The 25,714-nt window shown below is 40.9% G+C and overlaps 1 protein-coding gene across 12 annotated transcripts in view; it reads left to right on the top strand.

Moving 5' to 3' along the window:
• The window catches only part of QRICH1 (glutamine rich 1), a 51,459-nt gene that overhangs the window by 8,285 nt on the left and 17,460 nt on the right, over positions 1–25,714 (top strand). For all 12 annotated transcript variants that reach the window (XM_045496787.1, XM_045496784.1, XM_045496792.1 and 9 more), the window contains 2 exons: positions 1,517–1,846; positions 24,112–25,149. In XM_045496787.1, coding sequence (XP_045352743.1) covers positions 1,538–1,846; positions 24,112–25,149 — 1,347 coding nt within the window. In that variant the 5' untranslated portion in view covers positions 1,517–1,537. The remainder of the gene's footprint in view (positions 1–1,516; positions 1,847–24,111; positions 25,150–25,714) is intronic.

Genomic DNA, 25,714 nt, shown 5'->3' with positions numbered 1-25,714 from the left:
ACTGACCATTTACCAGGAGAAGGCTTAACATTTATAATTGTAACTTACAGATGTTACAGGAACAGCTTAACATTTATAATTGTAAGTTATAGATGTTACAGGAACAAAGAGCCATAATCCTTCTTGTTCTACATTGAATTGCAAATGTAACATATACATATACACGTACATATACATATGAAGCACCTACCATGTGTCAGCCATCTGAGAGGATCAGGACACAGTCTTGTGTGCCAGGAGTTTAGAGCCAGGTGGAAGAGATAAGATGATTACCCATATGCCTTATATCTATAACATAAGGCAGAACATCTGGGCAGTGAAAGAGAGACTGATATTTCTAGTGTTGATGCCTTTCTAGTCTTCTAGCCTTTCTTTGATGGTTCAGGGAAACAAATAACTTTTCCATTTGCGATTGGTAAGAGTCCTTTCTGGCAAACACGTTCACTTGATTTGTGTGACACTCATATCCTGCTGCTGCTTTTGTTCTAGAGGTGGTTCTGATCCAGAGGGGAGGGAATAATATGAAATCAGCAGTGGCAGGCAACTAATAGTCCGTAGATAGATTGCATGGTTGTCCCCCAGGTAGTTGAGAATTACTATCCACCCCTGCAGATTAATTCTTAGGGTAAATACCCTGATGAAAAATTTGCAGAATTGATTTCTGAGTTTTAGGAGTGACCTAGTTATTTAAAGCAGTATTCAACTTTACGCGCTAATTTTAATATTAGCACTTATATAGTACTGTCTGTGTCAGGTACTTTTCTCAGAGTTTTATATTTAATCTTCATGTCAACTCTGTATGGTAAATACTATTTTATTTATCCCCATTTTATACACAAAACCAAGGTTAACTAACTTGTCTAGTGTTTCAAAGCTAAAGAGAGATTGAGCTGAGATTTGAACCCAGGCAAGCTAGCTCCAAAATCCATGCTTCTGACAAGTAAGCTATGCTACAAAACAATGTGAGCAATATATGGCAAACTGGGATTTTTGGTGTTTCTGGTGGGAGATGAAGTATATATCCCCTTTTTCTCAGGTCTTGCTATAGCTAAGTGGCATACATGTTTTTACTATAGGACATAGTTGGTGGTGGAAATTGAACATGTCACTAGGAATCCCTGCTCCTGGCTTCCTTGGTCGTCTTCTCTGTGATGATCACAATTGTTTTGCATGTGACTTTTATTGTCCAGTGCTTGGCTCTGCAGAGAAGATGGTATTGGCCTAGTGCTGGGTGGAGAGTGTGTTTTCAGCCTGTTTCATCCAGTACTGTGACGCATGCCTTTGTTTTTTGTTTTCAGTGTGATAGTTTAAGAAATGTTTATAGAAGCAATTTTTAAACATGGGTAACTTAAAAAAAATAATAAGGTGGTATAATAAATTACTGTGTTTTGGATTCCTGTATACAGCTGCCCTGAATATTCTACTCTGATGCAAAAGTGCTTGATTGCTGTGTGCATTTCAAAATACGAAAACAATAGCATAATTTTGACTTCTGACCATTTATTTTTATTTCTAGGAACCCTAAGGACTCTGCAATATGAATAATTCTCTGGAGAACACCATTTCCTTTGAAGAGTACATCCGAGTAAAGGCGCGGTCTGTCCCGCAGCACAGGATGAAGGAATTTCTGGACTCACTAGCCTCTAAGGGGCCAGAAGCCCTTCAGGAGTTCCAGCAGACAGCTACCACTACCATGGTGTACCAACAGGGTGGGAACTGCATTTATACAGACAGCACCGAAGTGGCTGGGTCTTTACTTGAACTTGCCTGTCCAGTCACCACCAGTGTTCAGCCACAAACTCAACAAGAACAGCAGATTCAGGTTCAACAGCCACAGCAGGTTCAGGTAAAAGGGAGATGTTGAGGTGCATCCTATTTAGTAGATTTTATTTGCCATCAGGGTTTTGGTTAGTAGGAACATCACATCTATATACAGATATCTGAGGTTATTTTCACTAAGGGAATATTCTGTGTTTTTTTGAAACATTTTATTTAACACAATGGCTTTCATATATAGTACAGACTAAAAATATTTGCAGCTACCATAAACTGAAACGATCACAGATACTTGCCATTTGCCTTGGAGAATTAAACAGTTCAGAAATTAGAGGTCTTCTGGAACTGGACTCGGATGTGACATAGCTGTGTGTAACTGAAGCTTCCCTTTTGTCTGTGTCACCCTGGGTAGATCAAGAACATAGGAGGGGCTTGTCTTTTCTCATTACTTACAAGCATGACATTTGGAACTTATTTTAAAATGGGTGTGATCTGTTTTAGTGATCTTCCTTTAGTTGTATGGTTCCATGACTCAGGTCACTTGTAGATTTCCAGGTCTTCATTTACTGTTTATAATCCTCAGGAAATAATGCTAATTGATAATGAGCTTACAGAAAGAGGAGGAACTAATAAATTTGCCAAGATTTTAAAAGTGCCTCTTTAGGGGTTCCTCATATGAAACTAACAGTATGCTCCATTTACAAATGCTCCTTTCTTGCTATTGTCTCTTGTGGTTCTATTTCATTTTGCCCCCGATGCTTTTTCCACTAAGAATTGGAAAGGGAGTAAAATGTGACTGAGGGGCAAGAGGGTGGAGAGGTGTATCTGGTGAGATAGAAGGCGCCTTTACTTCTTAGGGATGAAGACAGGTATATTGGAAGTACATGGGTCTGGAGTTGTATTCTTGGGTTTAGATCTGGCTTGACATGATGTAAATTTTTTCAGCCCTAGGTTTTTCATCTGTTAAATAGGGATAATACTGTTTAGTGAGACTGAATGAGATAATAGACCAGAAAACATCTGGCACACAGAGGAATGCAGTCATTGTTTATTCCATCCTTTGTAAGGAAGGTAGATAAGAGAAGGCTGGCTTTTTGGTTTAAGAAATTATTCTGCTGTTATTTACAGCTTGGACTTTTTTCATAAGATTAAATGGTTTGGGATGGGGCATCTGGCTGGTTCAGTTGGTAGAGCATGCGGAGCATGTGACTCTTGATCTTGGGATCATGAGTTCAAGCCCCACATGGATGTAGAACTTACTTTAAAAAAAAAAAAAAAAAAAAAAAAAAGGAAGGGGGTACCTGGATGGCTCAGTTGGTTTAGTGTCTAACTCGATTTCAGCTCAAGTCACAATCTCACAGTTTGTGGGATCCAGCCCCAAATCAGGCTCTGCACTGACATCATGGAGCCTGCTTGGGATTCTCTCTTGCCTTCACTTTCTCTGCCCCTCCCCTGCTCGCACTCACTCTTTCTCTCTCTCTCTCTTTCTCTCTCTCTCTCTCTCTCTCTCTCTCTCAAAATAAGTAAACATTTAAATAAAAAAAGGAGGGGGATAAAAATGGTTTGGGATTTGAGTTTAAAGTGTTTGAGACTGTTTTCAAGATGGCTGATTGAAGTCACCTGTTAACTTCATTGTCGTTCTCCAAAACCCCTGTAAATAAAAGAAGTGTAAATAATAATAAATCCATGAGATAGGTTCAATATGTTGGACTCATAAGAACACATATTTTCTTCATTCTAAGTAACTTAAAAAATACTTTCAAAAAAGTAGTGCTGGAAAAAACAAGTGCCATCAAAAACCACTAGATCTGGGGTACCCGGGTGGCTCAGTTGGTTGAACATCCAGCTCTTTTTTTTTTTTTAATATGAAATTTATTGTCAAATTGGTTTCCATACAACACCCAGTGCTCATCCCAACAGGTGCCCTCCTCAATGCCCATCACCCACTTTCCCCTCCCTCCCACCCCCCCAGCGTCCGACTCTTGATTTCAGCTCATAATCCCAGGGTTGTGGGATCAAGCCCTGTGTCAGCATAGAGTCTGTTTAAGATTATCTCTCTCCTCCTCTGCCTGTCTCCCCCGCTCGCACAAGCGCTGGCTCTCTCTCAAAAAAAAAATCACTAAATCTGAGAAATTGCTAAAAGAGAAAGCAAACAGAATCAGGCAACAGGAGAATTAATGTAAAAGAGAACTTTTAGGGAAGGTGGAATAGTTCTCAGGGTGCTCTAAGCCAAGAAGTTAAGGATACAAAGCAGAATTCTCCCCTGGGGCAACCTCAGTCTCCCACCAGTTGGGACTTGACCAAGGGGTGCCAAGGGTGTAGAACACACATTTACATGCATTTACATATGCACATTTACATCTGCATATATTATGCGTATAGTTGACCCTTGAACAACATAGGTTTGAACTACACAGGTCCGCTTCTATACAAATTTTTTTTGAGAAATACAGTACAGTACTGAAAATTTATCTTACGATATTCTTAATGACATCTTTTTGTGTACTTTATTATAAGAATATATAATAGAAATAACATACAAAATATATGTTGACAGTTTTAGTTATCAGTAAGGTTTCTAATCAACAGGTTGTTAATAGTTAAGTTTCACAGGAGTCAAAAGTTTTATATGTTGATTTCTGATTGCGAAGGAGTTGGTGCCCCTAGCCCCTGCCATGTTCTTCAAGGGTCAGCTGTGATAGATACCAGGTATAGGATGAAGGTGGCTCTTCTAATAGGTGGGGAAAGGATATATTCCATTAGTGGAGTAAGGCAGTCTACTACTCTTCTTGGAAATAAAGTCAGATACCTCTCCTAATACAGACCAGATAGGTGAAAGAGTCAGATAAAAACAAAACAATAAGACCATTGAAAGACAGTATAGGGGCGCCTGGGTGGCTCAGTCGGTTGGGCGGCCGACTTCGGCTCAGGTCATGATCTCGCAGTCCGTGAGTTCGAGCCCCGCGTCGGGCTCTGTGCTGACAGCTCAGAGCCTGGAGCCTGTTTCAGATTCTGTGTCTCCCTCTCGCTGACCCTCCCCTGTTCATGCTCTGTCTCTCTCTGTCTCAAAAACAAATAAAAAACGTTAAAAAAAATTAAAAAAAAAAAAAAAGACAGTATAGAAAGTCTTTGGAATTCTAGATTGTGGAAAGCCTTCCTAAGGAAGAAAGTAAACTCTGAGATAGCTTTACCCAATCTTTTTTACCCTGAAGGAGTACTTGAAATAATCTTCAGGTCTCAGGGAACCCCTGCATAAATATAACTGTATTTGTGGGCACCTGGGTGGCTGAGTCATTAAGCATCTGATTTTGGCTCAAGTCGTGAGCTTATTGGTGAGTTTGAGTCCCCCATGGAGTGAGCTCACCCCCCCCCCCCCGTATCTGTCTCCGCCCGCCCCCCCCCCCGCCCCTCACTCACTCTCCTCAAAAAAAAATTGCTGTATTTATATATCTCACAGAATATTAGCTTGATCAGCAAGTTAGAGGCATAATAATTTTAATAATAACTATCAATGTTCTTTTGATATATTTTTTTGTGGATTTACATTTTGGCCAACTTATTAGGCTGTCTTTTCTTGGTGTGGTTCTTTTCCCCACATAGGTTATCAGATTTTTATTATTATTATTATTTTAATTTTATTTTTTATTTTTTAAAATTTACATCCAAAATAGTTAGCATATAGTGAAACAATGATTTCAGGAGTAGATTCCTTAATGTCCCTTATCCATTTAGCCCATCCTCCCTCCCATTTAAAAATTTTTTTTTTAATATTTATTTATCTTTGAGAGAGAGACAGAGTGTGCGTGGGGTAGGGGCAGAGAGAGAGGGAGACACAGAATCTGAAACAGGCTGCAAGCTGTCAGCACAGAGCCCAACGTGGGGCTCGAACTCAGGAACTGTGTGTGAGATCATGACTAAGCCGAAGTTGGACACCCAACCAACTGAGCCACTCAGGTGCCCCTAGGTTATCAGATTTAATTCAAGTTATTAGCGTGTATGTCTTTTTAAAAAAGTTTCCTCCTTGAACATTTTTTGCCTTTTTCAAGTAGTCCATTTCTACCATCTAAGTTGCTGAGATAAGGATTGTGGTATATGGTATGTATGTGCAAGAGTAGTTTTTTTCCCCTCTTTAAAATTAAAAATGACCTTTGAGCCAAGCATTCTTGGACCAAAGGGTAGTTAATCCTAGCTTACCTTTCTTGAGACTGATCTTTCTTTCCTTTTCATAAGTTTTAAATTAAAAACTCTTAAGGCAGTGGCATCTGGGTGGCTCAGTCGGTTAAGCAACCGACCTAGGCTCAGGTCGTGATCTCACGGTTTGAGTTCAGGCCCCACATAGGGCTCCATGCTGACAGCTCAGAGCCTGGAGCCTGCTTCAGATTCTGTGTCTCCCTCTCTCTGTCCCTCCCCCACCTCTCCAAAATAAATAAACGTGAAAAAAAATTGTTTAAAAATAATATATTTTCATTAATAACTGGTTTAAGCCAAATGGGGTTTAGTTTTTCTAAAAGTTGGCTTTGTAGATTAAATAAAATTAAATTGTATTACCTAATGTTACTTACATGAAAATTGACATTGTTATTCTAAAGCTACCAAAATCATAAGCCAGATAATATTAATAAAAATATGAATGGGGCGCCTGGGTGGCTCGGTTGGTTAAGCATCCGACTTCGGTTCAGGTCACGATCTCACGGTCCGTGAGTTCGAGCCCCGCGTCGGGCTCTGTGCTGACCGCTCAGAGCCTGGAGCCTGTTTCAAGATTCTGTGTCTCCCTCTCTCTCTGCCCCTCCCCTGTTCATGCTGTCTCTCTCTGTCTCAAAAATAAATAAACGTTAAAATAAAAAAAAAAAAAATATATATATATATATATATATATATGACTGACAATACAGCTTTATATAAAATTTTGTAAAAACATTTTTTTCTGAGTGATATCAGAATCAAATATACCTTGCAGTTACAAAATTATTATACACACGTTGGTTTTTTGATATCTTATAGGTCTGTACTTAGTTTAAAAGCATAATTTTTGAGGGGCGCCTGGGTGGCGCAGTCGGTTAAGCGTCCGACTTCAGCCAGGTCACGATCTCGCGGTCCGTGAGTTCGAGCCCCGCGTCAGGCTCTGGGCTGATGGCTCAGAGCCTGGATCCTGTTTCCGATTCTGTGTCTCCCTCTCTCTCTGCCCCTCCCCCGTTCATACTCTGTCTCTCTTTGTCCCAAAAATAAATAAATGTTGAAAAAAAAAAAAATTAAAAAAAAAAGCATAATTTTTGAAACTAAAAATAGCACATGAGGCATAAGGAGGTTAAGTCCTATTTCAGTAGCTAGTATTTGCACCCAAGCTGTTTTAACTTGAGACTGTGCTTTTTTCTAGTGTTTCTAACACACAAAGAACTCTTAGAAAGTAGAAAAAAATAATTAGTAAAAAAAATGAACGAAGGATATGAGACAATTCATAGAAGAAGAATACAAGTAGTGCTAATAAGCATATCAGAAGATGTTTCTTTAACGTTTATTTTTTTTTTATTATTATTATTTTTTTAAATTTTTCAACGTTTATTTATTTTTGGGACAGAGAGAGACAGAGCATGAACGGGGGAGGGGCAGAGAGAGAGGGAGACACAGAATCGGAAACAGGCTCCAGGCTCTGAGCCATCAGCCCAGAGCCCGACGCGGGGCTCGAACTCACGGACCGCGAGATCGTGACCTGGCCGAAGTCGGACGCCCAACCGACTGCGCCACCCAGGCGCCCCTAACGTTTATTTTTTTGAGAGAGAAAGAGTGTGAGCCAGGGAGGGGCAGAGAGAGGGAGACACAGAATCCAAAGCAGGCTTCGGGCTCTGAACTGTCAGCACAGAACCCGATGTGGGGCCTAAACTCCTGAACCGAGAGATCATGACCTGAGCTAAAGTCAGCCACTCAACCGACTGAGCCACCCAGGTGCTCCAGGAAGTACAAATTTTAAAAGTGAAATACCAGGGGTGCCTGGGTGGCTCAGTCAGTTGAGCGTCCAACTCTTGATTTCGATGTAGGTCATGACCTTGTGGTTCATGAGATGGAATCTGCCTTGGGCTCTGCGCGGACAGTGCAGAGCCTGCTTGGAATTCTCTGCTCCTTCCCTGCTCATGGTCTCTCTCAAAATAAAGCAGTAAACATTTTAAATAAATAATAAATGTGAAATGCCATATTTCATTTATTAGGTAGGGTAACATTTATAAAGATTTCACCCAGGGTGGCAAGGGTATGAGAGGATAAATTAGTGTAATTTTCTTGAAAGTGATTTTGGCAATACTTATAAAATTTTTTTTTTAAGTATGCATACCATTGGCTTTGCATTTGTGTTCACAGATACATGTGTATACAAGGATATTCACTGCTGCACTGCTTATAATAGTAGTAACACTAGAAACAAGTCACTAAATAAGGGAAATGGTGAATAATGGTACAATTGTAGTGTGTCCTGTGCAGTCAGAAGAATGAGGTAGATCTTTGCCTATTGACAGGGTAGGATGTGTAACAGATTGCTGAGTGTCAAAACCGGTTTAGTATCACTGATTTTTAACATGTAGAATGTCATGGTCCTTGAATAATAGTAGTAAAGTTCAAAACAGTAACTGGGCTGGGAAGTGGGTTGCTAAGGAGGATAACTTGAATTTTTTATTTTTTGTTTTTATTTTTTAGTTTATTTTTGAGAGAGAGAATGTGCTCATGTGTGCAGCTGAGGGGCAGAGAGAGAGAGAGAGAATCCCAAGCCGCCCTGCACTGTCCGCACATAGCCCAATGTAGGGCTCGAACCTGCGAACTGTGAGATTACCTGGGCCGAAATCAAGAATCGGATGCTTAACTAACTAAGCCACCCAGATGCCCTGAGAGCTTGAATTTTTCATTAAACATGAACTGCTTTTCTAATGAAAGAAAAGTGTTGTTGGAGAATATTTTGCTTTGAACTTGTATGTACAGAGCAATAGTTCTTAACCTTTTCTTCCCTATCCCAAACATCTTAATGTCTTTTTATTTGTAAAGCCCTTTACTCTAGATGCTTGGGTACAGTAGTGAGCCGACAGAAAGCTCCCTGTATACAGGAGCATACATTATAGCTGGAAGGAGATAGATGGTACGTAAGGTAAGAAAAATCTTGTTATATAGTGATAATGCAAAGGAGTGAAAAAAAAAAAGCAGATGGAGGTAACCAGGGTAAGCCCCAATGTGCTCTTGACATTTGAGTTAAGACCAAGGAGAGTTGGCAGATGAGCCACGTGATTATCTGAGGAAAGAGCATTCCAAATCCGAAAGCCCGAAGCCTGCTTATTTAAAAAATGGCAAAAAAGCTGGTGTAACTAGAGTGCACTGAAAGAATGGATGAGGCTAGAGAGGTGACATGTGTATGTACTGAACAGACCTGCCTTTCTCAATTCACATGTGAAAAGGCTCTTTGCCTCATAGTACAGTTGACTCATGAACAACATGGGGTTAGGGATGTTGATCCCTTGCACAGTTGAAAATCTTCTTATAATTTTTGACTCCCCCAAAACTTAATTGTTTACTGTGGACCCAGAAGCCTTACCGATAACCTTAGTAGTCAATTAATATGTATTTTATATGATGTATGTATTATATACTATATTCTTAAAATAAGCTAGAGAAAGTGTTATAAAGAAAACCATAAGGAAGAAAAAATACATTTTCAGTACTATAGTGCATTTATTGAAAAAAATCTGCATATAAGTGGACCCATGCTGTTCAAACCCAAGTTGTTCAAGGGTCAACTATATTGTGTCTCAACCTAATCCTTTTGATAATAAAAAATTATGTCAGGTGCCTGGGTGGTTCAGTCAGTTAAGTATCCAACTCTTGATTTCGGCTCAGGTCATGATCTCACAGTTGTGAGATCTAGCCTCACCGACAGGCTCCATGCTTGGCATTCTTACTTGAGATTCCCTCTCCCTCTCTGTCCCTGCTCCACTCTCTCAAAATAAACAGTAAGAAAAATTAAAAATTAAGTATATATTAATGATATTTAAAACAATTTACTGTCTTGAGAGCTCAGGCTGTTTTCTAGATTGCTTTTTTTTAATTATGGCAAAATTAGATTGCCTTTTAAAAAACATCTGTATCACCTCAGAGAGTTGCCTTTATCCTCTGACTTAATCTGTGCAACACATACCTTGTATGTATACAAAGTAATTACATTCTTAAAACAGTTTTAGTGAATTGGTGGGAGACAGAGGTACATGTTAATTAGAAGAGTAGCTATCTGAATAAGTCTCACTGTGTTACCTTACTACTAACACATTCACACTTCAGACTACCAAAAGTGTGGTTTTTCCCACGTTTACCAATTCTCTGACACCAGCTGGCTGTCCTGTAATTCAGTCTGACGCTGTCTACTTGGAATTAGCATCAGGTCCCACAAGTTAAGGGATCAATTCCACAAGACTTCCCCCCAGCTCAGACACCAATCACATGTCCCAGGTTACTGTACTTCTGATTGATCATCTATCAGTTGGGGTTCTCCCTACCCCTCCTTAGGTTTCATAATTTGTTAGAACAACTGGCAGAACTCAGGGAAACATGTTTCCTGGAATATTATATAATAAATGATACAATAGAGGATACAAATGAACAGAATAAAGACATAGAGGGGCCTCTGTCCCTTTGGAGTTTGGGTGTACCACCCTCCTGGCATGTGAGTGTATTCATTGACACACAGTTCCCTGAACCCCATACTTTTGGGATTTTTATGGAGCCTACAGCACATGGGTATGATCCATTAGTAAATCAATTTCTAGCCCTTCTTCTTTACAGAGTGGAGCATGGGCTGAAATACCAAGCTCTGTTTTTATTTATTTAAAAAAGTTTTTTGGGGGGGCACCTGGGTGGCTCAGGTCAAGATCCCACCGTCTGTGAGTTCGAGCCCTGCATCGGGCTCTGTGCTGACAAGCTCAGAGCCTGGAGCCTGTTTCAGATTCTGTGTCTCCCTCTCTCTCTGCCCCTCCCTAGCTATTGCTCTGTCTCTCTCTCTGTCAAAAATAAATAAACATAAAAAATAATTAAAAAAAATTTTTTTTCTTTAATGTTTTTATTTATTTTTGAGACAGAGGGAGACACAGAGTCTAAAGCAGGCTCCAGGCTCTGAGCTGTCAGCACAGCTCTGAGCTGAAGTTGGACGCTTAACCGACTGAGCCACCCAGGCGCCCCAACCGAACTTTGTTGTTTTTTTTAAATTTTTATTTATTTTTGAGAGAGAGACAGACCATGAGTGGGCGAGGGGCAGAGAGAGGGAGAGGAGACACAGAATCGAAAGTAGGCTCCAGGCTTTGAGCTGTCAGCACAGAGCCCAACATGGGGCTAGAACCATGAACCGCGGTATCATGACCTGAGCTGAAGTCCGCCACTTAACCAACTGAGCCACCCAGGCGCCCCTGAAGGTACCAAACTTTAATCATGGTTTGGTCTTACCAGTGACCAGCCTCCATCCAGGAGCCCTCTAAGAGTTGAATGCATGAATACATCATTAGAATACATGATGCTCCTGGCACTTTTATTATCACTTAGGAAATTAACGAAGGTTTTAGGAGCTCCAGCCAGGAACCAGAGAGACCAAAATATGTATTTCTTATTACATAACAGTACCCTACATCTATTTAAGTTAAGGAAGTACCTTCTGAAGGCAAAAACAAGAGCTCCCATGTAAGAGCCTTGACAGTGTGTACAATACTAGAAAAGACTCCAAGTTTCCTGTTCCTGGTAGGTTGGCCTCAGCTAGGTGACGGGGATTCATTTGGATCTTCCCTTTCAAGAGCCTCTTGAGTTGGGTGCTTCCTAAAGCATCCACTTGAAGTTAAATGCATGTGCCAGAGAGAAGGCCTTCTGATGGTGAATCGCAGGTGTTGGGTTTCACTTAGCACCCATAGAATTGCTTGTTTCTTCTCTGCCCTTCTCAGTTCCTACAGGGCAGGAACTGAGGCTTCATACAAGTCTGGTTGGTCAAACTGGCCTCACAAGTGAAGGATACTCTGGGGAAAGAGACCTCTCATCACTTGCTTCTTCTGGTGCTAGAAATCAAGATCTCAAGGCTTCAGTGGCTCAAAGTGCAACTCTTCCCCGTTTATCATTTCAACTTTTGTCCCTCTTCCTCTTTTTCTTCTTGTTGCACATTTCCTCCATGCTGGATGGTCCCTAACCCCTCATCGTAGTGTGAGCTACTGAGAATGAGGAAAGTTAATTAAGAGCCAGACTTGACTCTGAGACAGAAGAATCTGGTCTGCCTCTACTACTTTAGATGTGTGTCATCTTAGGCAAGTGATTTAACCACATAGAGTCCATTTCCTTATCTATATCATGAAAATAAAAAGAATTTATATTGTAGTTACTTTGAGGATTACATAAAATACTAGGTTATAAGCACATTGGCACATAGTAATCCTCGATAAATAAATAATAGTTGCTTTTGTTTTCTTCTTCCACTTCTCATTAATGCCATTCCTACATATGGCCCTGTTGCCTTTTAGAGTTTTGAAAAGTACCCAAACATTTATAAATAAGGATTCCCACGCTGTTGGTAATATGTCGTTTTTATCCCTTTTTTCTTTTAATACATAAACTGTTACAAATGCAGTTCAAATCTCTGATACCCTTCTAAACAACCCCCTTTCCCAAGGTAAAAATACTATTTTAAAGTTTTCAACTTGATGTGATATTTTCTGTATCCATCTGGGTATTGGTTTTTAGTTACAAATATCAGACAGCATTCCCCCTCATCCCCCTCATTTATTCAGAAAAAATTGATTAAAGGATAGCTGTTAACTCAGGGAATTTACGGGAGGGCCAGAGAATGGGTCTTGGAGGCTGTGCATCCAGGAATAGGACTCAGGTCACATTGCAGGCCTGTTCTGGCAGAGACCTTCTGCCATACCCCTGGGCCCAGGTCCTTGCCCTACCACAGTCTCTCATTGGGATCTATGCCATCCTGCTCCATTTCTGCCATATTCCTCCACTCTTACCAGAAAATGGAGGTTGTGGTTCCTGCTTCCTCATGTTGTTCCCCTCTGAGTCCAAATTTCATACAGTGTGTCTAATTTGGGAAGCTTTGGTCATATGCCTGCATTCTAGCTGCAGAAGAGGATGTTGGGACAGTGATTCTGGCTTCTGCCTTGAGAGGCAGTGCTCATAATATGATGTGTTCTCCAAACATGGTTTTGCAGCCAAAAACAAGACTACCGTCAGCTATTCTCTCACAGGCACTTTGTGGGCTGATTGGGATCCTGATTGGATTGGTGACCCATTTCTTGCTGCCTTTTCTGCCCCTTCATATCCAGCCTTTTGCCCACAGTTAAATCTCTTCCCTACCATATTTCTAAGTTCATTTATATCATAAGAGTTTGGCAGGAGCACCTGGGTGGCCCAGTTGGTTAAGTGTCCAACTTCAGCTCGGGTCCTGATCTCACAGTTTGTGAGTTCAAGCCCTGCATCAGCCTCTGTGCTGACAGCTCAGAGCCTGGAGCCTGCCTCGGATTCTGTGTCTCCCTCTCTCTGCCCCTCCCCTGCTCATACTCTGTCTGTCTCTGTCTCTCCCTCTCTCTCAAAAATAAACATTAAAAACTTTAAAACATTAAAAAACATTAAAAAAAAAAAGAGTTTAGCGAATGTTTAATACTTGGGTAAAGGCTACTAGTTTTCAGAAGAGCGTTATTTGAGCAGTGAAATTCTATCAAGGTCCCTAAAGTTTTGCTAGACTAGTTGTTAAAAGGTTTGGTCCTAGGTGTACGATTCCTCACCTAGTCTGGTCTTCTGCCAGCACACTGAGCACTGTCCTTAACCATCCCTCCTCAGTAAGACTCAGAACATGAAATGGAATGTGAGCCACATACGTCGTTGTAAGTTTTCTAGTAGCCTCTCTCTTGTTTTTTTTTTTTTTAAGTAATCCCTACACCCAGTGTGGGGTTTGAACTCGTAACCCTGAGATCAAGAGTAGCATGGTCTTCTGACTGCCACGCACCCCTAGTAGCCTCTTTTCTAAAGGGAATACAAGAGGTGAAATTGATTTTTTTAATCACATTTTATTTAATCTAATATAGTTTTTCAACATGTGATCAGTATAATATTACTGATAAACTGTTTTGCCCTTCTTTGGTACAAATCCTTGAAATCTGGTTATGTTTTGTACTTGTAGCACCTTATTTGTAGCACATCATAGTTTGAATATCTCAAGTGATTGGCAACTACATGTAACTAATGGGTATTGGACCAGTGGAGCTTCAGAGAAATGTAAGAGAAGAATTATTCTTTCTTGTGGAAATAAATTTTAAAATTGTTCATGAGGGGACACCTGGGGGGCTCAGTCAGTTAAGCGACGGGCTCTGTGCTGCCAATCTGCTGACAGTGCAGAGCCTCCTTGGGTTTGTCTTCCTCCCTGTCTGCCTGCCCCTTCCCTGCTTGCTCTCACAAAATAAGTAAACTTGGGGCACCTGGGTGGCGCAGTCGGTTAAGCGTCCGACTTCAGCCAGGTCACGATCTCGCAGTCCGTGAGTTCGAGCCCCGCGTCGGGCTCTGGGCTGATGGCTCAGAGCCTGGATCCTGTTTCCGATTCTGTGTCTCCCTCTCTCTCTGCCCCTCCCCCCGTTCATGCTCTGTCTCTCTCTGTCCCAAAAAAAAATAAATAAACGTTGAAAAAAAAAATTTTTTTTTAAATAAGTAAACTTAAAAAAAAAAAAAGTTTAAAATCGTTTATAAGGTGGAATTTGGAAATTGACCTGACACACTCACTGAGTTTATTCTCCTTTAAATATTTTTTTAATGTTTATTTTTATTTATTTTTTTTCAACGTTTATTTATTTTTTTGGGACAGAGAGAGACAGAGCATGAACGGGGGAGGGGAAGAGAGAGAGGGAGACACAGAATTGGAAGCAGGCTCCAGGCTCTGAGCCATCAGCCCAGAGCCCGACGCGGGGCTCGAACTCACGGACCGCGAGATCGTGACCTGGCTGAAGTCGGACGCTTAACTGACTGCGCCACCCAGGCGCCCCTGAGAATTTTCATTTCTAACAAATTTCCAGGTTGATGTTGAATGTGCTGCTCTGCAGACCACATTTAGACATACTTTCTGAAAAACTTAATTGATAGTATACTCAATGAAATAAAGAATCTAAGAAAAGTCATGAAAATAAAAGAAATGGTAGAACCAACTCAGAATTGAGATCTGATTGCAGTGTGGTAGCCATACAGAAGAGCCAGAAAGCAGTCTGTCCAGGTTGAAATAGAAAGAATGCTCAAGAAGAAAGTAGTAGTGCGGTACATATTATGTGGTCAAGAGCTCAGAAGTATAGTTATTTTAAGTGTCTCTGCTGATCAACTGGAAAAAAAAAAGGCAATTAGAAACTCTGGAGAAGGTAGGGAGCCAAATGAGAAGGTTGAATAATTAAAAAAAAAATTTATGTTTGTTTATTTTTGAGAGAGAGAGAAAGAGAGAAGGAACATGAGAGGGGGAGGGCCAGAAAGAGGGGAGGCAGAGGATCTGAAGCAGGCTCCATACTGACACCAGAGAGCCCAATGTGGGGCTTGAACTCACACACCTTGAGTTCGTGACCTGAGCAGAGGATGGATGCTTAACCAACTGAGCCAGCTAGGTGCCCCAATAAGGTTGAATAATTTAAATGTGAAGGGAACTAAAACATGGTGTGATTCATGAGGGATTGAGAGGTGAGAAACAGTGGTTTTTGAAACAATAAAACCAAATTCATGCCCCTAGTAATGTCCCCCCTCTCCTATTTGATATGTAACTTTTCTAGGATATGCTAGGCTTAGAGATGATAGTTTTCCTTTTTGTACCTCTTGAGAATCATCTTAAATCTAGGCTTAAGTTTAAAAATGCCTTTTTATTATATATATATATATATTTTTTTTTTCTGTAGTTATCTGTAATTTTTTCGAGACAATTGATCTAAATATAATCTTGAAAATTATAGGTAAACCTGTTAAGAAACATATAGCAACTAGTGAATCACAATACCAACTTCTGAATGTCTTCCTTAGGTTTTTTTTCTTTTTCTCCTCCTCCTTCACTTCAGTTCTGTTTCCTCTTCTTTGAGTAAAATTTCATTTTTTTTATTAAAAAAATAGTTATGTTTTTATATGAATAAAAATTGGAAGGGAGGTAATAAAAATAACATTTAATTCTTATTGACCTTTGATAGTTATGATTGAAGGTTATAAACAAAATGTATGATTTCTTAATATGTTGACATTGGTAAAGAAATGTCACAAAGTGCTATAACTCTTAGCTCTTACTCCTCTAATTTTAAATTCTAGCTACTTTGTATCTAAAATGGCATCAGATTACTTGCGCTGGTTTATTCTGGAGTGAGGAGTAGATCCTCCCCCCACCCCAGTTTTGATTCCATAGTATTTCCATAGTAATTATGATAACTTGTTTCTGATTCTGTTGGAAGTTTGAATGTTGATAAATAGTTTCTTTAAAAAATCCATTAAAAGAGATACAGTAAAATTATGAAGCATATGAGCTATAATTTAGTGATAACCAGATTAAAAATTTTTCATTTTTAAGGAGGTAATAACAGTTATAAAGTGTACTATGTAATTAACTCTATAGTAGTGGGGTTTTTTTGTTTGTTTTTGAGAGAGAGGGTGCAAGTGAGTGAGAGGCAGAGAGAATCAGAAGCAGGGCTCACCTACCAAAGTGGGCTCAAGCTCACCTGATGTGAGACTCGAACTCACAAACCATGAGATCATGACTTGAGTGAAAGTCAGATGCTTAACATCTGAATCATGCAGGCGCCCTTATAGTAGTTTTTTTTGTTTTTGTTTTTGTTTTTTAATGTTCATTTTTGAAAGAGCACTAGCAGGGAGGGGCGGGGGGGGGGTGGTGGAGACACAGAATCTGAAGCAGGCTCCAGGCTCTGAGCTGTCCACACAGAGCCCAACAATAGGGCTCAAACCCACAAACTGTGAGATCATGACCTGAGCTGAAGTCAGACATTTAACCCACTGAGCCTCCCAGGCACCCCTGTAGTAGTGATTCTTAAAGGGTGGCTCAAGATTGGTCATCCCCAGTACCCTTGCAGGACTTCTTAAAATCAAAGCTGTTTTTATTAGAATACTGAGATGTTACCTGCCTTTTTCATTCTCATTTTCTTATGAATGTACAGTGGAGTTTTTTAGATGCCACATGTGATGTATACACAACAGATGGAATGCAGAAGCAGTAGAATCCAGCTGTCTTCAATTAAGTCAGCCATTAAAGCAAGTTGCAAAAAATGTAAAAAATTCAACTCTTATAAAAAAATTTTTTGGGGGCGCCTGGGTGGCGCAGTCGGTTAAGCGTCCGACTTCAGCCAGGTCACGATCTCGCGGTCCGTGAGTTCGAGCCCCGCGTCGGGCTCTGGGCTGATGGCTCAGAGCCTGGAGCCTGTTTCCGATTCTGTGTCTCCCTCTCTCTCTGCCCCTCCCCCGTTCATGCTCTGTCTCTCTCTGTCCCAAAAATAAATAAACGTTGAAAAAAAAAATTTAAAAAAAAAAAAAATTTTTTTGGCAAATACGTGCATACTTCAAAGATACTGCAAATTCAGTTCTAGACTACTGCAATAGAGTGAATATCGCACTAAAGTGAGTCAAATGACTTGGTTTCTCAGTGCATCTAGAAGTTGTTCAGACTAAACTGTAGTCTGTTAAGTATGTAACAGCATTATGTCTTAAAAAAAAAAGAGTATACATATCTTAATTTAAAAATACTTTATTGCTGGGGCACCTGAATGGCTCAATTAAGCATCCAACTCTTGGTTTTGACTCAGCTCGTGATCTCATGGTCTGAGTTTGAGCCCTGCGTCGGGCTCTGTGCTGACAGCTAGTAGCCTGGAGCCTGCTTTGGATTCTGTGTCTCCCTCTCTCTCTGCCCCTCCCCTGCTCATGCTCTGTCTCTCTCTCTCTCTCTGTCAAAAATAATAAACATTTTTTAAAAAAAATTTAAGAACTATTGAATGACCACATGCATTGTCAGTGAGCAGTAATATTTTGAAAAGAACCTTTTTTTTTGTGAGCAGTAGGTCTCAACACTGGGCTTAGAATTATTCAGTAAGCCACGTTAAACAGATGTGCTATCATCCAGGCTTTGTTTTTCTATGTATAGAGTACAAACAAAGTAAACTTAGCATAAATCCTAAGGGCCTTAGCCCTAGGACCTTTGGAATAATAAGTGAACTTCAGTTTCACCATAAAGTTACCCAGCTGCATAAGCCCCTAACACAATGTCAGCCTATTCTTTGAGGCTTTGAAGCCAGGCATTGATTTCTCCTCTGCAGCTATGAAAGTCCTAGATGGCATCTTCAAATATAAGACTGTTTTATCTACATTGAAAATCTGTTGTTTCATATAGCCACTTTCATTAATTACCTTAACTAGATCTTCTGTATAATTTGCTGTAGCTTCTACATCAGCACTTGCTGTTTCACCTTACACTTTTACATTATGGAGACAGCTTAAACCTCATGAGCCAACCTCCACTAGCTTCAGACTTTTCTTCTGCAGGTTCCTCCCCTCTCTCTCAGCCTTTGTAGAATTGAAGAGAGTTGGGGTCTTGCTCTGAATTAGTCTTTGGCTGACTTAAACTTTCTCCTTTTAGCAATAAAGTTGGTGTTATCATCATTCATGTGTTCACTGGAGTAACACTTAATTTCCTTCAAGAAGTTTTCCTTTGCATTCACAGCTTCACTAACTGTTTGGCACAAGAGGCCTAGCTTTTGGCCTGCCTTGGCTTTTGACATACCTTTCTCACTAAGTTTAGTCATTTCTAGCTTTTGGAAATGACTCTTATTTTCACTTAAACACTTAGAAGCTGTTGTTTTTAATTGGCCTAATTTCAATATTATTTTGTCTCTGGAAATAAGGAGGCCTGTTGGTGGAGCTGTTAGAACATGCACATTTATCAATTAAGTTTGCTGTGGTCTTATATGGGCAAGGTTCATTGGTCCCCAATTATAACAAGTAACTTAGTAACATCAAAGATCTCAACAGATCACTATAAAAAATATAATGATAAAAGGGGCACCTGGGTGGCTCAGTTGGTTAAGTATCCAACTGTTGATTTCAGTCTGGGTCATGATCTCATAGTTTGAGTTCAAACCCCAGGTCAGGGCTTCGATTCTTTCCCTCTCTCTCTCTGCCCCTTCCCTGCTGGTGCTCTCTCTGTCTCAAATAAATAAACATTAAAAAAATAAAAACCTATATTGTGTGGGGGGAGCACAATAAACCTAGGTATGCCTTTTCATAGGCATGTGTTATTTATGTTAACAAGATTGGTTTGTGTGATATCCTAGTTGTTTTTTTGTTTTTTTTTTTTAATGAGGTTTGCCACATCAAGGGACTTTTTTTTTAAGGTTTACTTATTAATTTTTGAGAGAGAGAGTGAGCCAGAGAGAGACAATTCCAGGCAGGCTCCGCACTGTCAGCACAGAGCCCGATGTGGCACTCAAACCCATGAACCACAAGATCATGACCTCAGCCAAAACCAAGAGCCAGATGCTTAAGCACCTAAGCCACCCAGGTGCCCTAGTTTTAATTTCTAATACAGTAAATATCAACATCTATATCCATGTAATCAAAAGCTAGTGGGGGTCCTCAATAATTTTTTGAGAGGATCCCAGGACCAAAAAAGCTTCTATAGTAATTGGTTTCATAGTTTCCTTTATGTCCTTGATGTAAAGCACTGGTTCTAAACATGGGCCTTCATCAGTCAACTGGAAAACTTGTTAAGATAGATTGCTAGGCTTGTTCCCCAGAGTTTCTGATTCAGTAGTTCTGAGGTGGGACCTGAGAATTTGTATTTCTAAAAGTGCCTGGGTACTGATGCTGTTGGCCTGGAAGCTATATTTTGAGACTCACTGGTGTAAAGAAATAATGCTTATCAGACTCTTGATTTCACGGTTGTGGGATCAAGCCCCACATTGGGCTCCATGCTGATAGCATGGAGCCTGCTTGGGATTCTAACTCTGCCTCTCCTCTGCTCACACCCTCTCTCTCGAAACAAAGTCTACAAAGAAGAAATAATGCTTATAAGGAAGGAAACCTCCTTTTTGAGCACCTACTGTATATTGGTAAATATTATTTTATGCTCATTACAACTCTAGGGAGTTAGGTGTTCTCCCCCTTTATATTACATCTAAGGGGAATCACAGCTAGGAAAGTATACCAGCAATTCAAGTTCAAGTCTGACTTCAAGGTCTATTATGCCCTTTACATAACCTCCTTACTTATCTTTTTAATTAGTAATGGCTTTACTGAGATCTAATTCTCATATAATTCACCTATTTAAAGTATATAATTCAGGGGCGTCTGGGTGGCTCAGTCAGTTGACCTTCCGACTTTGGCTCAGGTCATGATCTCACGGTTTGTGAGTTCGAGCCCCGTGTCAGGCTCTGTGCTGACAGCTCAGAGCCTGGGGCCTGCTTTAGATTGTGTGTCCCCCTCTCTCTCCGCCCCACCCCTGCTTGTGCTCTGTCTCTCTCTGTCTTTCAAAAATGAATAAACATAAAAATAATTAATTAAAAAAAATAAAGTATATAATTCAGCAGTTTTTAAATCTACCCACAGAGTTCTGCAACCAATTTTAGGACATTTTTATCAACCCAAAAAAGAAACCCTGTACCCATTACCCCTTTATATTTTCCCCAATCCTGTGCTGTTAGATAATCATTAGTCTTTGTGACTGACTTCCCTTAACATAATTTTTTTTTAATGTTTATTTGAGAGAGAGCAGGGGAGGGGCAGAGAGAGAGGGGGGTTCGGGAATCCCAAGCAGGCTTCACACTGTCAGCACAGAGCCTTACTCGGGTCTTGATTTCATGAACCATGAGATCATGACCTGAGCCAAAATCAAGAGTCGAATGCCTAACTGAGCCACCCAGGTGCCGCTAGCATAGTGTTTTCACTAGGTTTATCTAAGTTGTACCAAAGTTTCATTCATTCCTTTTTGTTGCTAAATAATACCCTGTTCTACGGAAATACCAAATATATTTTTAATTGATCAATTTATGAACATTTGGGTTGTTTCTGCTTTTTAGCTATTAGGAATAAGGCTACTATAAACATTTGTATCTACATTTTTATGTGGACATAGTTTTCATTCCTCTTAGGTATATACCTAGGAGTGGAATTGCTGGGTCCTGTGGGTTTTTCATATCTTTGTCATAGGTATGTTTAACTTTTTGAGAAACTGCTAGACTGTTTTCCAAAGCAGCTGTACCAATTTTACACTCCTCCTGGCAGTATATGAGGATTCCAGTTTTTTTACATCCCTGTCAACCCTTGTTATTGTCAGTCTTTTTTTTTTTTTAATCAAATATTTATTTATTGAGAATAAAAACTCTGTATGTATTATTTTCTTTTTTATTGTTTTTAAACTTTATCTTTTATTTTTTAAGATTTACATCCAAATTAGCATGTAGTGCAACAATGATTGCAGGAGTAGATTCCTTAGTGCCCCTTACCCATTTAGCCCATTCCCCCTCCCACAACCCTTCCCATAACTCTCAGTTCTCCATATTTATGAGTCTCTTCTGTTTTGTCCCCCTCCCTGTTTTTATATTATTTTTGTTTCCCTTCCCTTATGTTCATCTGTTTTGTCTCTTAAAGTCTTCATATGAGTGAAGTCATATGATTTTTGTCTTTCTGTGACTAATTTCACTCAGCACAATACCCTCCAGTTCCATCCACGTAGTTGCAAATGGCAAGATTTCATTGTTTTTGATTGCTGAGTAATACTCCATTGTATATATATACCACATCTTCTTTATCCATTCATCCATCGATGGCCATTTGGGCTCTTTCCATACTTTGGCTGTTGTTGATTGTGCTGCTATAAACATGAGGGTGCATGTGTCCCTTCAAAACAGCACACCTGTATCCCTTGGATAAAAACCCAGTAGTGCAATTGCTGGGTCGTAGGGTAGTTCTGTTTTTAGTTTTTTGAGGAACCTCCATACTGTTTTCCAGAGTGGCTGCGCCAGCTTGCATTCCCACCAACAATGCAAAAAAGATCCTCTTTCTCCGCATCCTTGCCAACATCTGTTGTTGCCTGAGCTGTTAATGTTAGCCATTCTGACAGGTGTAAGGTGGTATCTCATTGTGGTTTTGATTTGTATTTCCCTGATGATAAATGATGTTGAGCATTTTTTCATGTGCCATTTCCATGGCCATCTGGATGTCTTCTTTGGAGAAGTGTCTATTCATGTTTTTTGCCCATTTCTTCACTGGATTATTTGTTTTTTGGGTGTTGAGTTTGAGAAGTTCTTTATAGATTTTAGATACTAACCCTTTATCTGATATGCCATTTGCAAATATCTTCTCCCATTCTGTCAGTTGCCTTTTAGTTTTGCTGATTGTTTCCTAAGCTGTGCAGAAGCTTTTTATTTTGATGAGGTCCCAGTAGTTCGGTCTTTCTTTAATTATAGCCATCTTAATGGCTTTCAAGTGGCATCTTATTGTGGTTCTGATTTGCATTTCCTTATAACTAATGATGTTGACCAACTTTTCATTGGCTTATTGTCCATTTGCATTTCTCTGGAGAAATGTTTGTTCAGATCCTTTTTAATTTTTTTGTGTATGAAATAATTAAGAGATGCAACTTCATTGTTTTCATATGGATAGCCAGTTGTCCTAGCACCATGCTTGATTATTTTTGTGATGTGTCTCCTTCTTTAAAAAAAATTTTTTTTTAACGTTTTATTTATTTTTGAGACAGGGAGGGACAGAGCATGAACAGGGGAGGGTCAGAGAGAGGGGGAGACACAGAATCTGAAACAGGCTCCAGGCTCTGAGCTGTCAGCACAGAGCCTGACGCGGGGCTTGAACTCACGGACGGCGAGATCATGACCTGAGCCAAAGTCTGCCGCTTAACCGACTGAGCCACCCAGGCACCCCGATGTGTCTCCTTCTTTTATTAGATAGATAAAATCTCTCATCTGCCTTCCTTTCTACCTTCCTACCAGTGTTTAGAGTTTAGATATGTGTGTCTGAAGGAAATATCTTTTTTCTTTCTTTCTTTCTTTCTTTCTTTCTTTCTTTCTTTCTTTCTTTCTTTCTTTCTTTCTTTCTTTCTTTCTTTTTTTTTTAACTACAGGCTATACAAGGCATCCTTTCATGCTGCTTTGTATGCTGAGGTAACAGCAATAAGAAATGAACTGCATTATCATCAGAAATCAGAAGGAGGATATAGTAACCTTCCTTAGATTAAATTGTCAGGAATCTTGTGGGTTTGTTTAATGCTTCTTTTTTGAAGATACCTTACTTAACGGGTGTCTGGCTCAGCCGCTTAAGCGTCCAACTTAGGCTCAGGTCATGATCTTGCAGTTCGTGAGTTCAAACTCTGCATCAGGCTCTATGCGGACAGCTCAGAGCCTGGAGCCTACTTCGGATTCTGTGTCTCCCTCTCTTTCTGTCCCTTCACCACTTGCACTTTCTCTCTCTCTCTTTCTCAGAAGTAAATAAACATTAAAAAAAAAGATATCTTACTTAAGAAATCATTTATCAGTGCCTACATTTTAATAGCAATATTGGGAGATCTCTCCAAATTCAAGAGTTTTGTCTCTACTGTGTTTTCCACTAGTCTGTGGTGGGAGTAGTTTTGATCCTGGGTTGAGAATTGCATGCCCGTAAAATGTACTTGTCTTGCTGACCCTTGAGAACATTGGTCCCCACCAGACTGTTTTTTTAGTATATATTTTTTTGTTGTTTACTTATTTTTGAGAGAGTGCTAGTGAGGGAAGGGCAGAGAGAGAAGGAGACACAGAATCCGAAGCAGGCTCTAGGCTCTGAGCTGTCAGCAAAGACTCCAATGCAGGGCTTGAACCCATGAACCACGAGGTCATGATCTGAGCCAAAGCCCAATGCTTAACTGACTGAGCCACCCAGGTGCCCCTGTCCCCACACTTTTTATTACTCACCCCATGGATAAACTGTTTTTGATCATACACCAAAATATATTTTTATAAACTATCTACTTGTACTATACCAATATGCAAAAACAAAGGGGTGGGGCCACACCTTAAAACAATAATTAAAACATAAGCAGAAGTTCTGATATTTTCTTCAGAGATCCAAGTTGATAGTCTTACTTGCTCTGGTAGGTAATTGTTGCTCTGAATGCTGTGTGATGCTGGAGAATTATGCACATGGTTTTGGGGGTTATGGTCTCCAAAGAAGCCTTGGGTCTTCCAAAGAAGCCCCTTATCCTCACATTACCTAGGGCCTCTCCCTGAGATCTCTTCCTTTTGGGGCTGAATTCTTAATGTTGCCTGGTTCACTCACTGGTGAATCTTGTCGCTGCAGGTACAGGTGCAGGTACAGCAGTCTCCGCAGCAGGTCTCGGCTCAGCAGCTCTCCCCGCAGCTCACCGTTCACCAGCCTGCTGAGCAGCCCATCCAGGTCCAGGTGCAGATCCAAGGCCAAGCACCACAGCCGGCAGCCCCCTCCATCCAGACCCCATCTCTGCAGAGCCCCAGCCCCTCGCAGCTGCAGGCAGCCCAGATCCAGGTGCAGCACGTGCAGGCGGCCCAGCAGATCCAGGCTGCAGAGATCCCAGAGGAGCACATCCCACATCAGCAGATCCAGGCTCAGCTGGTGGCCGGCCAGTCTCTTGCTGGGGGTCAGCAGATCCAAATCCAGACCGTGGGTGCCCTTTCCCCACCACCGTCTCAGCAGGGCTCACCCCGGGAAGGGGAGCGACGGGTTGGCACAGCCAGTGTCCTCCAGCCAGTGAAGAAACGCAAAGTGGACATGCCCATCACTGTGTCCTATGCCATCTCAGGGCAGCCGGTGGCTACTGTGCTGGCCATTCCACAGGGCCAGCAGCAGAGTTATGTGTCTTTGAGGCCAGACTTACTGACAGTAGACAGTGCCCACCTGTATAGTGCCACTGGGACCATTACTAGCCCTACGGGAGAAACCTGGACCATCCCTGTTTACTCTGCCCAGCCCCGTGGGGATCCTCAACAGCAGAGCATTACCCACATTGCCATTCCCCAGGAAGCCTACAATGCAGTTCACGTCAGTGGCTCACCCACGGCCCTGGCAGCTGTAAAGCTGGAGGATGACAAGGAGAAGATGGTGGGCACCACGTCTGTAGTGAAAAACTCACATGAAGAGGTAGTGCAGACCCTTGCAAACTCTCTCTTTCCAGCACAGTTCATGAATGGCAACATCCACATTCCAGTGGCTGTGCAGGCTGTGGCAGGCACATACCAGAATACAGCTCAGACTGTCCATATATGGGACCCCCAGCAGCAGCCACAACAACAAACCCCCCAGGAACAGACACCACCGCCACCACCGCAGCAGCAGCAGCAGCAGCTCCAGGTTACTTGTTCAGTAAGTGAGACTTCTCTGTAGGGCAGCCTGCTCCCCTGGGGCCCAGGGCAACACAGAACTTTCCTGGTAACCTCCAGCACCTCTGGCTTATTTACTGCAACGATGTTGGTCTTGCAGTAATATATAATATTTATATTTTGGTTGAGGTTGGGGAGGGGGAATAGAAGCAGCAGGTGAAGCTATGCAATGAGCAGGAGTTCTGTCCTGGTAACTGGAGGTAGATGAAACGATCAATAACTGCTTTGGGGGGGTAGATGCTTCAGGTGCTTCTTTATAATCTCTTAAGAGTAAAGTTCAAGGTAAAGACTAACGGGACACACCAAGTGTTAATCTGCATTTAATAAGCTACTTTCTGCATTACAAACGAATGGATCTAGACTTTCATCCACTAGATGAAAACTAGTTTTCACTAGACTGTATGCACTAGACTGTAAACTCATCACAGCAGAGAGGCTGTGAAATTATTCCTTTTTAGTTATCATCTGTGGACACAATGTAGGTGAATTAGATGATCAAAAACACTTTCCAGAGGGCCTGTTAAAAGTGATAACCTTTGGGAGTGTCA

The sequence above is a fragment of the Leopardus geoffroyi genome, chromosome A2, assembly GCF_018350155.1.
Source record: "Leopardus geoffroyi isolate Oge1 chromosome A2, O.geoffroyi_Oge1_pat1.0, whole genome shotgun sequence".
Lineage (NCBI taxonomy): Eukaryota > Metazoa > Chordata > Mammalia > Carnivora > Felidae > Leopardus > Leopardus geoffroyi.
This window is presented reverse-complemented; position numbering and strand designations above follow the sequence as displayed.